Source organism: Emydura macquarii, unplaced genomic scaffold (genome assembly GCF_026122565.2).
Source record: "Emydura macquarii macquarii isolate MOO-44397 ecotype Brisbane River unplaced genomic scaffold, CSIRO-AGI_Emac_v2 contig_1551, whole genome shotgun sequence".
NCBI classification, from domain to species: Eukaryota; Metazoa; Chordata; order Testudines; family Chelidae; genus Emydura; species Emydura macquarii.
In genome coordinates, this window is record NW_027131688.1 from 8,469,823 (window position 1) to 8,484,285 (window position 14,463).

General features: G+C 41.5%; 1 protein-coding gene across 3 annotated transcripts in view; it reads right to left on the minus strand.

Moving 5' to 3' along the window:
* DDHD1 (DDHD domain containing 1) overlaps window positions 1-14,463 on the minus strand; it is a 101,069-nt gene that overhangs the window by 39,478 nt on the left and 47,128 nt on the right. For all 3 annotated transcript variants that reach the window (XM_067554786.1, XM_067554787.1, XM_067554785.1), the window contains 2 exons: window positions 3,260-3,366; window positions 2,844-2,950 (listed from right to left, as the gene is read on the minus strand). In XM_067554786.1, the coding sequence (XP_067410887.1) occupies window positions 2,844-2,950; window positions 3,260-3,366 (214 nt within the window). The remainder of the gene's footprint in view (window positions 1-2,843; window positions 2,951-3,259; window positions 3,367-14,463) is intronic.

Consider the following 14,463-nt stretch of genomic DNA (forward strand, 5'->3'; position numbering starts at 1 on the left):
GGTATCAATAGCAGTGACACTGTGGCTGCGCAGGGTCTGAGCTAGCCCACCTGTATATGATTCAGACTTGCAATAGACCTATATTGTGGCAAACCAGTAGCTACTTCAGTAAAACAACTGAGTATCTAGTCTGAAGACGTTCAAGGCAACTGAAGCTACCATGACACCTACAAAAAAAGCACTAAGGTTTCTGCCTTACCCCACAGTGCAAGAGCCAGTGTTGGGATGCCACAATCTTACTGCTGGAACCTCCATCCATCCTCATCACCCTCCCTTTATTGTATTGCCATTACTGTGTTGCACCATGTGTGAAACTGGATTCCATGCTCTGGGACAGAAACTCATTTGTATTGCAAGGAGTCTAGCAAAATTCTGGGCACAATTAATATTAACTAAACAGAAGACAAAGATCAACATATTTAACAAGTTTTTGTTTTAAGGTTAATAGAAACCCCAGAATGACTCAGCAGTGCACAGACAATCAGGAAGATTTTGGACAGTGTTACAGACAACTTCCTGGTGCAAGTATTGGAGGAACCTACTACGGGCTGTGCTCCTCTTGACCTGCTGCTCACAGACATGGAAGAGTTGGTAGGGGAAGTAGAAGTGGGTGGCAACCTGGACAGCGGTGACCATGAGATGGTCGAGTTCAGGATCTTGACAAAAGGAAGAAAGAGAATAGCAGAATATGAACCTGGATCAGACTGACTCCCTCAGGGAACTCATGGTTAGGATCCCCTGGGAGCCTAATATGAAGGGGAAAGGAGTCCAAAAGAGCTGGCTGTATTTTAAAGACAACTTCTTGAGAGTGCAGGAACAAACCATCCCGATGTGCAGAAAGAATAGCAACTATTGCAGGCGGCCAACATGGATTAAGAAAGAAATCTCCGATGAGCTTAAACACAAAAAGGAAGCTTACAAGAAGTGGAAGCTTGACAGACTACGGAGGAGTATAAAAATACTGTTTGAGCATGCAGGAGTGAAATCAGAAAGGCAAAAGCACAATTGGAGTTGCAGCTAGCAAGGGATGTGAAGGGTAACAAGAAGAGTTTCTACAGGTATGTTAGTAACAAGAAAGTGATCTGGGAAAGTGTGGGCCCCTTACTGAATGTGGGAGGCAACTAGTGACAGATGATGTGGAAAAAGCTGAAGTACTCAATGCTTTTTTTTGCCTCTGCCTTCACAGACAGGTCAGCTCCCAGACTACTGCACTGGCTGGACAGAATGGGGAGAAGGTGATCAGCCATCAGTGGTGAAAGAACAGGTTCAGGCCTATTTAGAAAAGCTGGACACACTCAAGTCCATGGGGCTGGATCCAATGCATCCGAGGGTACTGAGGGAAAGAGGAGGATCCGGAGAACTACAGACCATGCAGCCTCATCTCAGTCCTTGGAAAAATCATGGAGCATATCATCAAGGAATCCATCCTGAGGCACTTGGAAGAGAGGAAGGTGAGCAGGAACAGTCAACATGGATTCATCAGGGACAGGTCACGTCTGACCAACCTGATTGTTTTCTATGATGAGATGACTGGCTCTGTGGATATGGGGAACGTGGTGGAGGTGATATATCTTGACTTTAGCAAAGCTTTTGATATGGTATCCCACAGTATTCTTTTCAGCAAGCTAAAGTAGTATGGGTTGGATGAATGGACCATAAGGTTGATACAAAGCTAACTAGATCACTGGGCTCAATGGGTAGTGATCAATGGCTCGGTGTCTAGTTGGCAGCCAGTAACAAGCAGTTCCCCAAGGGGTCAGTGCTGGGGCTGGTATTGTTCAATATCTTAATTAATGATCTGGAGGATGGGGTTAATTGCACCTTCAGCAAGTTTGCAGATGACACTAAGTTGGGGGGAGTGGTAGACACGCTGGAGAGTAGGGATACGATACAGAGTGATCAAGACAAATTAGAGGTTTAGTCCAAAAGTAATATGAGGAGGTTCAACAAAGACAAGTGCAGAGTCCTGTACTTAGGATGGAAGAATTCCATGCACAGCCACAGACTGGGGACCCACTGGCCAGGCAGCAGTTCTGCAGAAGAGGACCTGGGAGTTACAGTGGACAAGAAGCTGGATATGAGTCAACAGTGTGCCCTTGTTGCCAAGAAGGCTAATGGCATAGTGGGATGCATTAGTAGGAGCATTGCCGGCAGATGGAGGGAAGTGATTATGACCCTCCATTCGGCACTGGCGAGGCCACATTTGGAATACTGTGTCCAGTTTTGGGCCTCCCACTACAGGAAGGATGAGAGAGTTGGAGAGAGTCCAGATATTGGAGAGAGTCTAGCAGAGGGCAAAAAAATTTATTAGGGGGTTGGTGCACATGACTTATGAGGAGAGGCGAGGGAACTAGGCTTGTTTAGTCTGCAGAAGAGTGGGGGGGGGGGATTTGATTGCAGCCTTCAACTACCTGGAGGGGGGTTCCAGGGAGGACGGAGCTAGGCTGTTCTCAGTGGTGGCAGATAACAGAACAAGGAGCAATGGTCTCAAGTTGCAGTGGGGGAGGTTTAGGTTGGATATTAGGAAAACTTTTTCACTAGGAGGGTCGTGAAGCACTGGAATGGGTTACCTAGGGAGGTGGTGGAATTTCCATCCTTAGAGGTCTTTAAGGCCCAGCTTGATAAAACTCTGGCTGGAATGATTTAGTTGGGGTTGGTCCTGCTTTAAGCAGGGGGTTGAACTAGGTGACCTCCTGAGGTCCTTACTAACCCTAATCTTCTATGATTCTATGATCCTTCCCTTTTTAGAAGAGGGTGTAACATTTTATTTAAATTTTGAAGTACAGTTTCATTTCAGCCATTATTTGCCTTGCTCTAGAGCAAAATACATAAAACACACTTACTTCATCTCTATAAAGAGGACTTGTGTAGTACATTATATCCATTGCACTGCTGTTCAACATATCCCTTAAACCACGTACTTTATCAGGAGTAATGGAATCAACAGTGTCTATTAAAAAAAAAAAAAGAGAGAGAGAACTGTTAGATTCAAAAGCATGACAAAACCTTACAAGGTATATTGATATATAAAATGTGGAAAAAATCAGAATATGGATACATATTTCTGAGAACACTATTACAGAATTATGACTATTGAAAGAATGAAAAGGGGGTAAGTACTGAAATTCAAGTCAAACTTCAAGTCAACCTAAGTGTCCACTTTTCCTATACTTGGCCCAAAGAGAAGAACTTTCCACTATAAATCAGCATTTTATTAATAATAGTGCATGCTTAAAAATTGTATTTTCAGTGACTTTACCTCCATCAAGAGTAAGTTTTGATCTCCACTCAACAGGCAGAAATTCAACATGTGTGGCAAGATTGCAAAAGTACTTCTCTTCTATTTTTCTTGCAGTATCTCGCATCCTAAAAATAATTGAAATTTGTACATTAACTAAGCTATACGTTACATCAATAAAATTACAATATTTCAAATTAAAAGTTACCTTATGTACACAAATCAAATTTCTCACACTTTTGCTTTTCAATTATTACAGTATACATTTTAATAAAATATCATGCTTACTGTTGCTTCAAAATACCATGTCACCTGAAAATCTACTGTAAAAAGGTACTTTATTCTCATATATTGGAAAACTTTGCATATTAATTACCTAAGAGAGGAAGTGTTTGAAATTTCTTTTGAAGTACATTACTTCCAAAACCCATTAAAGATAGTGGGAGTCTTCCTATTAACCTCAGTGGTTTTTGGATTAGGCCCAATGATGAAATCCTGGCCTCAATTGAAGACTGTGCCATTGATTTCAATGAGCTCTGGATTTCTCCCAAGTGATTCATCCTGTACGTAAAGCAGTTCATTTAAATTTCGAAAATATGACAATGAAAAACAATGATAAATTTGACTACATGTAGTCTGAAGAGTTAGACTGTTGCTTTAGAAATGAGGCGACTCCAAAGGAAGGGGTCAGAAGGCTTGAAAGGCCTTAAAGCAAGCAACAGAAGCGTTTATTAGAATTCAAACTGGTGGTAGTGGCTGCAAATAAACTAACTGGTCTTTGAAGTTTCCTTTTCTTTTTAAAGCATATTTGAGTATAGACATTCACGCGCCTTATTTGAATTAAGTTAATAAAAAAAAAAAAAGAGTACAGTAGAACCTCAGAGATACGAACACCTCGGGAATGGAGGTTGTACGTAACTCTGAACAAAACACTATAGTACAGTACCCTGCAGTCAGTGTCTCCCAGCTGAAGGCTGGGAGAGATCTCTGCAAAGGTGGCACCTGGCAACACTGCCTGGTTTGCAAGCAGCTCCCTGCCCTACACCCTTGGCACTAGAAGCCCCAGCCCTCAGCTGCCTCTCCTCAGGGCTCGCCCTGCTCAATGCACTGCTTGCCACACTCCAGAGGCAGCACGTGGCAGGGGGTTGGTGCCAGCACACTGCCAGTGCCCTTCCCTCTCTTGCACTTCCAGAGTTGCTGGAAGGATCCAGGAGCGCAGCCATGGGCAAACCTTGAGCCGCATTAGTACATAGGTTGTGGCCCTTTAAAACTCCTCCAGAGTGCAGTTTACTCCCGCTCCAGGCCAGGCTTTGGCTGCAACCTTCAGTTCCTTGCAGCACAGCATGAGCAGGGAGCTTTCTTTCCTGGGCTCCCTAGCTGGGAGAGGGGAGGGTGGTGAAAACAACTTTCCCCTCCCAGTGGGGTGAGGTGGGAGGGGGTGAAACAGTGCCCTTGGCTTACAGGAACAACGCAGACCCTGGAAGGTTTCTGGTCTGCACGTCGACCTTGCAATACAGGCACAGTATTTATTTCTCCCCCCAACCCCCGCTGCTGCCTGATTGCTTACTTCCGGTGTCATAGGGTGTTTGGTTGACCAGTCAGTTTGTAACTCTGGTGTTCGTATCTTTGAGATTCTACTGTATTTTCAAGTACTAAGTATGTCTCTGATCCCCTCTGCCATTTTAAGAGCTTTTATAATCATTTTCCTACATGCATATTTCTTTTTTCAAAGCAAACTTCTTTTAGTACCTTTAGCTGGAGTAGTATCATTACTACAGACTTGCCTACAACTAGGTAATTTTAGGAAAAACATCCCATTGGCACTGCCACCAGTCCAACTGATGTAGCATTAGCATTGGAGCTAGTGAAGACAAGTCTGTCAGTTTCCAGTTTGGTTTTATATTTTTTTTTTCTTTTTCTTTCTTTCTTTCCTTTTTTTTTTTTTTTTTAAATCACCACATCAAATAACTAACACTGATAAAGCCAGAAGCTGCTAGAATCCTGTCTACACTAGGGTTTGCACCACAGGAAACACTGGTTCAGATGAACTGGTGGAAGCTTCTGTGAGAATGTTTCCCCCTCAGTTTCTCCAGTGTACATATATTGTCTACTATGGATGTAACTGTATAATGGGAGTTAGTCACCTCTGCTTTGCAGGCATGCCTACAGAGTTATGGGTATGCTGCACTTGTGGAGTTAGAATCAGCTGCATCTAGTGGAATGAACATGGTGCAGGAAACCAGGCATTCCCAAGTTCTACCCCAGCTCTGCCACTCACTCACTATGAGCTGCCTGATTCAAAGCTCAATGAAGCTTATGGAGAGATTCTAGGTGGTTTTGGGCAAGTCACTTCCATGTCTCTGCTTTAGTTTCCCGACTTGTAACTATCACTAATACTCACCTATCTCACTGACAGCTTGTGAGGATAAAGTAGATGATGTTTGTGAGTGCTTTGAAAAATATTCTCTCTACCAACAAATTAGTATTTGGACATAGATTTTTTAAAAAAACAATTCCTTCTCCAAAAAGTATATATTACACTCCTTGGAAGTTATACGACTTTTCATTTCAATTGGTAGTTGAAACTAACTAGTCCATAAACTAGATATAAACCGTTATACCATTTTGACTGAAAGGATTTTCATTTTTATTTTTTGAGGGAGGGAATGAAAGGAAGGGAAACTTCCTTTTTCACACTCATTTTACAATTGTTCGGCTGACCAAATGCCCAGAGACAGAAATAGCCCATGTCCCTATTTTTAAAACCTGGGTTTGGTTGTTCTCCTGCCTCTTGATCCCCGGGCCTTTTGGATGGTATATGCATAAGAGGTACAGTAGCATGCTCAGCCCACAAGAGAAGGGAATGGAGGAGTCGACTCAGCAAGAAAGTTCATTCAAAGGGGTGGTACTGACTGGCTCTGAAGGAAGCCCCATTAGTCCTCCTCAGAAGGATGTCTGTGATTTTAAGCCAAAAGAATAATGTGGTGGGGTAAATATACAGTGCACGGAAAGAAAGGAAATCCTCACATTTCCTGGGGACATCCTTAAGGGGAGGAGAAAGGAGGAGAGATACACAATGACCACACAGAACAATACATACACCACAACCACAAACTGACCTAAACACTGGCAGGTAAAAGAATCTACTACACTATTTCTCAAAAGATGTTTCCAAAGAAACTCATTTGAGAGCCTAACTTTACTCCCCTCTTCCCCCCGGAATATCCCTTTTACAGATTATCAGGAAGATAATGCAGGAAATTCGGTAAATATATTTATAATACCCTTAACCAGCCACCTGAGTAACCAAAACAAAAGAAAATACACTTGACTGAATAAAATAAGTTCATCATACAGCACAAGACACAGGAAAAGTTAAAAACCTTAAAATCTAAAGAGCAGTTCTTGGAAACACTAACATTCCTTAGGTAGAAACTAGAGAAGTGTTTGCCTTCTCCGAGAAACAGAACAGTTAGTGGCCTTCTAATAACATGAGTTCAGAAATACTAACATCAATATTTAACAGATAGGATGCAATCAGCTCCTAACTTCAAATAACTGATAAAAGCACAGAAGCTTCAGACATATAGAATGCACAGAATTCCACGCAATAAGTACAAGAAGTTAGGATAGCAGAGTAACACCTTCGTGAAATAATTGTGTTCTTAGAAGTAGCGGGAGAAGGTAAGGATTCACACAACGGTGGCAGTTGTAAATATCAAAAACAATACAAATTATAAACAGGAATAAAGTCTTAACTGAAACAGTACATCAGAGACTTTTAAGACTGGGATGATATGTTGTCAGATACTTCAGCCTTCTTTTGATCAATTAAGTTACTAACCTTTGTTGGGTTTCTAAAGATGTATAGTTGTCTGATAAAATTCACCCAAAGCCTGGAAGGTTATGGGACCACAAAAGTCAATCTCATCTCATGTATCCGTGGATCTCTTCTTTCTTTTCAGAAGCAATGGGCAATAGTCTAGGCAAATTGGAACCTTCACATCATGGAATACTGAGTTCCCAGAGGCCCAGGTTGTGCGCAGGATTCTATTCCTGTTTGGAAGGGTTTGGCATATTACTAAAATAACCCTTGGGCAAGATGATGAAGAGGATTTCCTGGTTAGTCTCCATTACAAACAAACATCTAAATTTGGAGCAGCAGTCCACCTAGCAACTCTGTCAGTGGTTCACCAAAAAAATCCAACACCCCACACTACTGCTTTTTTCATTTTTCTCAAGGACATCAATCCAAGCACATTTTCTGGTTTGAAATTTATTTCTGGATTTTATTAATTAACACCACCTTAAGGCTGTATAGACATTGTCCAGTCGCTAGTAGCAAAAATCCAAACTTTTTTTCACAATGGATAAAAGGTAAAACTTACCAATGCACCTAAGTCCCATTTTCAAAAGAGACTAAGGCCTGGTCTACACTTATAAACCAGATCAACTTAGCTATGTCACTCAGGGCTGTGAAAAATTCCGTGCCCTGAGATCTGTAGTTATGTCAACCTAATCCCTAGGTTAGACACGGCTAGGTCGATGGACGTATTCTTCTTTCGACCTAGCCATACCTCTCAAAGAGATTAACTACATTGATGGAAAACCCGTTCTGCTAATGTAGGAAGAGTCTACACTAAGGTGCTGCTGTGGTGCTACAGCTGTGATGCTGTAGTATGGACATGCCTTCAGGGACTTTGGAGCTAAGTCTCATTGAAAGTCAATAGGATTTATGCACATTTGAAAACTTCACCATAAGTCAGTGGTCCAGTTAACTCACATTTTGGGCAACAATGGCCAGTCCCCTCAGCCACTGTAGAAGAGTTTGGTCTAACTTTTAGGAACAATAAACGAAGAGGATACAATAATATCCTGTCAGTTTTAAGAAAATATTTACAGAAAGAATATGAAAAAATGAAAAATCTTAAGCAAAACCACAATCTCTCTATTTATTTCAGGACTACCTCAAATCTCTCAATTTATGGAAGAGTATCCTGAATTTCTATTTTATTGTTTTTTTAATTTCCACTTTCCCCATTTCAAATTACGTTGCAATCAAGTTCCTCAGAATGGGTGTTAGTGTATTTCCCAGACAGATTACACACTGGCCACATTTGTCTGACTAAACGTATCTGTAAGTCACTAAAAAAATAATGCAAGCCAACTTACAACTAGATATGATTTACTGTTTTATTATTTTTTGCCATTCAGTAGTAAGCTTTCCTGTGCTATCCATCTCAACATTTACAATACTAGGGTAAATACAGTCAAGCGTACAGGGACGCAAAAGGCCCTGCAATGGTCAAGGTCCCTAGTCCCACTATCCCAGAGCAGCAGTGTCAGATAAGGCTTCTTCTGGCCATATAGTTCTCTCATATATTGAAAGTGCTTAACAAACAGCTTATGCAGTCAACTCAAGGGTCCAATGGACAAAGGGCTCATCTGCACAAACATCAATATACAGTGGTTTCCAACTTATTTTGATCAATTTCATCCCTTTAATTGTGACTAAAATAAAAATCTGTTTGAGTTTCCTTATAGACAGATAGGGGTGTACATCAGGATGCATAACATAGGGTTTATAAAATTAACATATGAATAAGTTTTGGGGATAGTCCTTTTATCATAAGGCTTCTTTGTACGCCTTCTGGTTCAATTCACTTGAGAATTTTAAGCTACTTTATTAGAGTGCATCTCTCTGTAGCAAGAACTGAATTAATAATACCCGATTGACGTAATAAAAACTGATCCAAACAACAGGTGGAAATTTGTTTTCTACCAATCACAAATGATCGGGGTTACTGAAATTCTGATCATATTAAAGGGATAACCATATTGTAAATCTATTCGGTGGAAGTGACTGTAGTTCTGTTATTTTAGGATTTACGTAAAAAGACAAAAGAATATTAAAAAATGGATGCAATGCAGATGCCATGCAGATCTTAAGAGACATTTTGTTACACAGATATAATTTTATGTATATGGAATGGTGTATTGAAAATAAATGTTTTGGGATACACCATTAATAAAATTACAGTGCACTTTCATTCTGCTGCCTTTATTTCTGTGACTAAAGCAATGAAATTATGATCCCTTAATTTGCTGATGTGCATGAGAGACTTAAAAAATCTTCATAGTTATCACTATGACTTTCTCTTTCATTACGTTGCATTACTAAGCTTATTCACAACCAGCATAAGGAAGATTCAATATAATCCTGAGAACTGGAAGATCTGCAAGCAAATTAGTGTCATAGTTAGTATAGCAAATTTACAGATTCAATTTAATAGCTTATAACATAGAAAAATATAGTGTCAGAAGAGCTGTAAACATTATCCAGAGTCATTAGTGTCTACTCTTCTCTGCTAGTACTTCAATCTGAGATAATTCATAACTAAGAGACAATAAATGGGTCCTTAAACCCAACTCTCTCTAAAGTTCAGAAAGTAGTAACATGGCAGTCAACCTACCAGAGACTAGTCTGGTCTCTTACAAACTTAACAGATAGGGAAAATGAAAGACTGGCCTCTTAGTCTGGCCTTAGACACAGGACTGAGAGTCAGAAGACCACAGCTTTATTCCTGGCTCTGCCACATCATGACAAGGGTAAGTGAACCTCTCAGTACTTCAATTTACTAATCTGTAAAGTGGGGATAAAATCCCTTTGTGGAATGTTGTGCACACCAATTAAAACAAGAGGTCTACAAAAAGCTTCCTCTACTGCGGACCATACATTCTTCTTTTTTTCCAGAAGGGAACTAGTATATAAATGTATGGACAGAACCTCAAAACCAATAAGTCATTCCCAAAGAATTATACATGGGAATGTCATAAAAGGACTCAAATTAATAAAACCTTGTGGGGGTGTTTCTGTGGGAGGAGAGATGACCATCATAGGTCCAGCACATTCATTACACTTCTACTCTTCCGGATTTTGTTTTTCACCATCTGGCTGACTGGCTGATGGAGAAAGGAAGGATAGAAAGGCCAACCAGGTGAAATAACTGCCTCTTTTGGGTATATCTACATTGCAGCTGACCAGTGTGTCATCCAGCCCAAGCAGAGAGACTCGCAACTAGCTCCACTGGAGCTTGCACACTAAAATCAGCAATGTGGACATTACAGGAAGGGCAGCAGCTTGGACTAGCCACCCGAGTTCGGACCCAGGAGGTCGGGGGAGCTTGGTCTCAGGCATATAGCCCAAGCTACCCTTCATACTGCAACATCCACACTGCTATTTTAGGCATGGTAATTCAAGCAGAGCTAGCACGAGTCTGTCAGGCTCACCCTCAACTGCAGGGTGGATGTACTCTGCCTCCCCAAGTGCTGTTCTTTCATCCACAGCTGGAAGGAGCATGCCATTTTAATATCAGGGGGGAGCCATAACAAACGCTGGCAGAAAGGTGGCTTTTGTGAGGAGCAGATCCAGGTTAGGTACAGGAAGGGAGGAGGACTTGATGATCAGAATAGCCTCTGTGATCTTGTGCTCCCTCCTTCTGTCTGTTGTACCCACCTCTTGTCTCATCTTATACTTAGACTGTAAGCTCTTCGGGGCAGCAACTGCCTGTTTGTAATATGTCTGTACAGTGGCTGACACACTTGGGAGTGTGGACTCTATGCACTACCACAATACAAACAATAAATACTACTACTAATGAAAAATAAACTTGCTGTAAAACTCAGATGAACTGATTTTCTAGTTCTTGTTCCACTACCACCTGAAGAATTCTTCACTGGTTGCCAGGTGCCATTTTCAATTACTCTTTTAATTGAAGGGATTCCAACAGTCTCTTTAGTTGACACATCAATAAGCATTTACTTTGCTGAAGACATAGGCTTCTTGGTAGGTCCAAGTAATTCTCAGAATGATAAAAATGGCAGCACGCACATCTTTGATTCTACCAGTCTTTAAAAGTCTCCTTCACTAAGGGCTACTCAACCACCTCAATTTGCAGAGATGAAATTTAACATCCTGAAACCTGAAGGCATAAGACTTCAGCAATACAGATATTCTAGAGACCTAATTAATTTACTTGTACATTCCAGAAAAGCTTCTACGTACTAGGTCCTACAAGTGAAAGTGGAGAATTTGGTTCATCTGGTGCCGACAGCAGAGTCTGAATCCTATTCAAGTAACCTTCCAATGCTTCCTGGAATTTTCTGTTGGCAGGCTTCAACAAGGGACTGAACTGTAGCTTTCCATGAGTCCAAGTGACAGCATTACAGGCATCCAGTCCACAACAGGAAACAAAGGGAGAGCTGAAATTGACTATATCCATATATAGTTCTTGTTCCCCCACTCAGGGAAATTATCCTTAATGCAGGCTTTTCCCAGAAGAGGAGTTGAGAATAACAGATACTTTCATTATGAGAAATGAAATTACAGACCAGGAATGTTTATTCACTTTTTGGTAGCTGTTTCAAAACTGAAACATTAAAAAGCAGATTTTACACATGAGAGCTCCACTTACCCAAAAGTTTTAATTCTATGCATCATCTAATTTTTTTTTTTAATCAAGTAAGTTTGCTTCAACATAGCCTCAGAGATTCTTTACATCAGGTTCCTCTCACACAGCAGTTAAATACTTTCAATAGTGGGCACAACTGACAGTGTAAGATAAACTGAAACTATGTAGCTAAAATGTAATATGAAAATATATGTAACCGAAAATTCATCTGCACATTTTTGGTTTAATTTCATGTAGTTATGCATTTGACATCTATAAAATAAAATCCACAATACAAGATTTTATGAAAGCATTTAAAATTATGCGGGAAACACTGTTCAGTACCAGCTGCAACGGAGATTCTAAGATGAATCAGCAGAATCCTTATTACTTACGTTAAGAGGCTTTATTCAAGTGCTATCACTTTTTTTCCTCTTTGCCGCCAATTAGGTCCTGTTAAGCTCTAGTAAAGCTAAAGCACTGAATATTTAACTTAATTTACCATGCAAAGCAATCCCCAGCTGAGAATGTTAAAACAGCATTAACCATTTGAATACCTCAGTTAAAGAGGAAAATTTAAGTGTAGCCACCAATGACAAACTGTAAATAAGAAGTTAGCTCTGACCTTATCAAAGTCAGACTACATCTACCAAAAGACCTTACAAGTCAGAGGGCAGGCCTACATGACAGAGTTTTGTCGACAAAAGTCAGCTTTCACTGACGAAACAGCGGCGGCGTACACACTCCAATGCTCCCCGACAAAACTCCCCTGCTTTGGCGACAAAATAAAACCGCCTTGAAGAGCGGCGCAGAGCTTTTTGCTGCAAAGTTAGAGCGACAAAGCATCAGTGTAGATGCTGTGTGCCCTCACTGGACTCCAGGAGCTATCCCACAATACCCGCCCTGACCGACCACTCTGCTCAATGTTTCGAACTCTGCTGCACCGCCCTGCATTCCAGCTGTACAGGCATGTGCCCCCTCCCCTTTCAAAACCGCAGGAAGTTTTGAAATTGCTCAGTGGGGAGCGCTCACACAGCTACTGCCCAGCTGAGCACCCCGACTTGGCAGCACACACACTCCTCCTGCCTGGAGTACAGGGGAGGGGATGGATCATTCTCCTGGGTCTGAGGGGAGACGAGGCTGTGGGTTAACTCAGAGGGAATCAATCCCGCTCTCCTATGGCAGGCATGCAGGCAGCGTAGGCTGCTGCTGGGGGAAAAAAGGGGAGAGACTCCTGATGTGCTGTGCAGAGCCAGGGAGGGAGATGGGGGCTGATGTCAGGGTGTCCCCCTCCCCTCCACCAGTGTACAGGGCTCTGCTGAGCTGAGGTGGGGAGACAGGGGGACCCCAACTGTCTGTGAATCAGCTTCCGCTTCAGGATTGGTTGCTTCTGGCTGCTGTCTGAACTTAAAGAGACAGTGTGCAAACTAGGGATGTAAAATATTAAACGGTTAAACGATAAATATTAGTTTTAATGGTAAGACTAAACGGCAGCAAGGGCTCTCGGTCTCCATGGTGACGACATCATGCAGGCATTGCGCAGTGCCCCGCTGTGGACCACTGGGGACCATGGGTCCAAGACTGGGGTCCCCTGCAGAGCCGGGCTGAGGGTGCTACCTGGGGGCTATGGGGAGGGGGCAGATATAATTTTGTATCAGTTAAACAGTTAACCGATATAATTTTAATAGTTTTAAAATGGTTACCTTTTCTAACCAATATTTACATCCCTAGTTCAGACACAGTCACTGTCCCCCAACACACCCTGACAGGGCAGTTGAGAAGCTGCTGTCAATCTAGTAGGATGCCCATGGAACAACGGGGCTCAGAAACCTTCATCACGTGATGCCGTGCCTGCCCCATGAGGCATTGCAAACCCTTCCCAAAACACCCTGTGTGCAGATTCATAGTGAGATAGCTACCCACAGTGCACTGCTCCCTGTGTCGATGCAAGAGCTGGTAGTGTGAATGCACTCTACTGACACAAGGAGCATAGTGAGGACATGCAACGGCGGTTTAATTACAGCGGTGGCCGTACACCAGTATAATTTGTGTCGACAAAACTCTAGTGTAGACAAAGCCAGAGTCAAACAAATAAAAGGAAAATTTAAAACTGTAACAGCACCCTTAATGCACCCAAGTTGTTTCAAGGGATTAAAGCACATACGATGTGCTAGATGTCCCTTTGATTTTTTAATGGCTATCTACAGTTGGAAATTTACCAAAATAACAATTCCAGAAACTTTATTCCAGAATAGCTATTTCAGTAAAATTTCCAAGCATAGCCAAAAAAGGCTAACAAAACTCTGAGAAAGTTAGATTCAGGAATGGAGGTAACACAGGAAAGAAGGTAACCTAGAGAGATCAGAAATATGGTGAGAAAACAAAACCAACTGAGGGAAAAAAATGCCAGCTAACCTACACAAGGAAAAATACTGCTCTAGAAGAGCAAGAGCCATTGTCTGCTTAAAGAAAACTGAACACTATGAACAAGCATTAATCTAAGAAAACAAATAAACAAGCAAATATCCATCCAAACAGGCCCAAAAAAGTATGTAGGCAAATGAATAGGATATTAGAGAAATATTTTCTTCATTTAGAATTGTTCAGGATTAAAATCCCAATAAGCGTAAGGCTGGATCACAGGGAATGCTGGGAGACCCAAAACCAGATGGAATGAACTTTCAAAAAAAACAGTACTGAAGAATGGCTTTCCATTCTTACATTGTAATGCTGCATTAGACTGCAAATCAAAGAACCAATAAAATAAACTATGCC